Below are 3,296 nucleotides of genomic sequence, written 5' to 3'. Positions count from 1 at the left end.
CCCTCAGCTCTTCAGCTCAAGGCTAGCGCTCTACCACTTGAGCTACAGCGCCACTTCCGGTTTTCTAGTGGTTTATTGGAGATAGGAGTCTCACGAGCTGAGAAATTCTAATGATCTTTAAAATCTGGCCAAATACTTATGCAACCAGAGACAGTTAAAAATACATATTTCCAAAGCCCCATTCCATAAATCTAGTTTTAGGCTAAAGTTTAGTCAATGTATTTATGTGCATAATTATTTTTTTGTTGGGCTTTTTTTGTCTTCATCAAGATTGAAGCTTGATTTTAGGGCCTTTAGCCTTTAGCTTTTTTGTTCAAGGCTGCACTCTACTATTATTTGAGCCAGCCCTTTACTTCTGATTTTTGCTGGCTAACTCAAGGTAAGAGTTTCTCAAATTTGTCTGCCGGGGCTGGCTTCAAACTTTGATCTTCAGAACACAGCCTTCTGAGTAGCTAAGATTACGGGTATGAGCCATTGGTATCCAGCTAGATAACTGTACATATCTGAAAACGCTAGATGATTTGTACGCATGCTAAAGCCTGAGAATTGATATAATTCACAAAAATATAGAAATATATACACCTAAAACTAAACACAATAGAAAACAGAGTACTTATAGCTCAGACAAAAACAGAGTAATAGGGCTGGGAAGGTGGCTCAATGGTAGAGTGCTTGCCTTGCATGCCTGAGGCCCTGGGTTCGATTCCTCAGCACCTCATAAGCAAAAAGAAAAAAGCCGGAAGTGGTGCTGTGGCTCAAGTGGTAGAGCGCTAGCCTTGAGCTGAGGGACAGCGCCCAGGCCCAGAGTTCAGGCCCCACAACAGGACCCAAAAACAGAGTAATAGTAAGATAGAGTTATTATTTAAAACATATTGCGTCAAGCGCAGTGGCTCATGCCTGTAATCCTAGTATTCAGAAGGCTGAGATCTGAGGATCACGTTCAAAGCCAGACCAAGCAGCAAAGTCTGTGAGACTCTTATCTCCCATTAACCACCAGAAAACCAGAAGTAGTGATGTGGTTCAAGTGGTAGAGCACTTGCCTTGAGCTGAAGAGCTCAGGGACAGTGCCCAGGCCAAGTTCAAGCCCCATGACTGACAAAAAAATTAAAATTAAAATTAAAACATCAGATCATTTTATCAAGTGGCGTTTAAAATAGTGGGGACTTATGGTAAGGTTATTAAAACAGGAAGAGCTCAATGGTAAAGCACTTGTCTAGCCCCAAGTACATACTTACTTACATACATAATACATACATATATAATTCATACCTGTTGAGTAATGCATTTTTCCAACATCTCCACTGCTGCTGCTACTTCCAAGACTTGTGTTGCTCTGGTTAAGTTCACTGGGAACCAACCCTGAAATACTTGTGTTAGTTGACACATTCTCCCCCAAAATATGGTCTTCTAGGCCAGCTGGGAAGCTGTAATCTCTAGTAGTTTCTTCCTTTAATTAAAAAGAATAAAACGGCACATATAATGATTACAGAATTAAACTCCACATCTTAAACTATCTCTCATTTTTAAACTCATCCTACTGTCATTTTAAACTTCTCTCACATTTTAAGAAATTTAACAAATGACCCCTAAGATGTTAAGATTGGGACTGGGAATGTGGCTCAGTAGTAGAGTGCTTGCCTAGCATGCGTGAAGTCCTGGTTTCCATTCCTCAGTACCACATACAGAAAAAGTTGTAAGTGGCGCTGTAGCTCTCAAGTGGTAGCGTGCTAACCATGAACAAAAGAAGCTCAAGGACAATGCCCAAGCCCTGAGTTCAAGTCCCAGGACTGGCAAAAAAAAAAAAGTTAAGATTGTATCATGCTGCTCTGGGAAGTTAGCTCAGTGGTAGGGTGCTTGCCTTGCATGCATGAGGCCTTGGGTTCGATTTCTCAGCACCACATAAGCAGAAAAAAGCTGGAAGTGGCGCTGTGGCTCAAGTGGTAGGCACTAGCCTTGAGCTGAAGAGCTAAGCAACAGCACCCCAGGTACAGAGTTCAAGCCTCATGACTGACAAAAAAAATTTTTTTTAATTGTACCATGCAACAACAGATGTTTAGAAGGTCTGTTGTCTCAATATTCATTATGAAATGAAAGAATACTAAAAGCTACATACAAAAGAGATACTGTATAATTAAGGTAGGTGCTTTAGAAGAGTTCATGATCTAGGCTCTCCATCACTTATTAGTCATTTAACCACACAGAAGTTACCAACTTCTCTAGCTTTTAATGCCATCCAAAAGCTTTTAATGCCATCCGAAAAATACACACACACACACACACACACACAATGATATCTTTCCAAATAAAATTGTCACACACACACACACACACACACACACACACACACACACACACACACACACACACACACACACACACACACACACACACACACACACACCATGATATCTTTCCAAATAAAATTGTCCTGAAATTTTCTATAAGAAGTCTGATTGTTCAGAGTAACAAGTATCAATTTTACCTTAAAACATTTTTAGCTTCTACATTTTGGGGGGGGGGGATCTAGACATGGGGCCTGAACCCTGGGCCTGGGCGCTTTCCCGCAGCTTTTCATCTCAAGGCTAGCAGTCTACCACTTGAGCCACCGCGCCACTTCCGGCTTTCTTCTTTTTGCTTATGTGGTGCTGAGGAATCGAACCCAGTGCCTCATGCATACAAGGCAAGCATTCTACCACTGAGCCACCTTCCCAGCCCAGCTTCTACATTTTTATTACCATCAATTAGTTATACAAAGGGATTTCATTTTGACATGTCCACATATGCACATCATGTACCTTGATCATACTCACCTCCCTGTCATTCACCCTTATACTTCCTCCCTACTTTTAGAACAAGCTTCATTGTTTCATTTTCATAATGTACAAAAAGTATTTCCTTTATCATGATGTTGGTTCTGAAAATTCCAATTAGCAACATTACTTGTAAAGGTGGCTGAACTTTGACACTTTCATAGGAGTACACAATGTCTTCCAATCAACCTCGTTCCCTCCACAGTATATCAATCTTGTTATACATCTACTTGTTTTAAAGTATGTATAATTACATAATATTTTATAAATTAGAATGCTTTAAACTATATTTCTCATGTAACTATATTCCTCATGTAACTGCATTTCTGTATCTTATTGCCTCTAAATGTGTCCACTATATTTAAACTCCTACAATGTGCTTTATTGATGTACTATATATTTAATTAATCCCCCTACTATTTAAATATAAAAAATGTTTTAGAACTTATACAAAAAAAAGCTCTTCAGAGTCTTTTTTTTTTTTTT

At 39.4% G+C, this 3,296-nt stretch overlaps 1 protein-coding gene across 1 annotated transcript in view; it reads right to left on the bottom strand.

The window, feature by feature from the left end:
• Dennd4c (DENN/MADD domain containing 4C) overlaps positions 1 to 3,296 on the bottom strand; it is a 105,505-nt gene that overhangs the window by 24,933 nt on the left and 77,276 nt on the right. The window contains exon 21 of the mRNA XM_013020762.1: positions 1,270 to 1,447. Coding sequence (XP_012876216.1) covers positions 1,270 to 1,447 — 178 coding nt within the window. The remainder of the gene's footprint in view (positions 1 to 1,269; positions 1,448 to 3,296) is intronic.

The sequence above is a fragment of the Dipodomys ordii genome, unplaced genomic scaffold (genome assembly GCF_000151885.1).
Source record: "Dipodomys ordii isolate 6190 unplaced genomic scaffold, Dord_2.0 Scaffold53, whole genome shotgun sequence".
In the NCBI taxonomy this organism is placed as follows: Eukaryota; Metazoa; Chordata; class Mammalia; order Rodentia; family Heteromyidae; genus Dipodomys; species Dipodomys ordii.
This window is presented reverse-complemented; position numbering and strand designations above follow the sequence as displayed.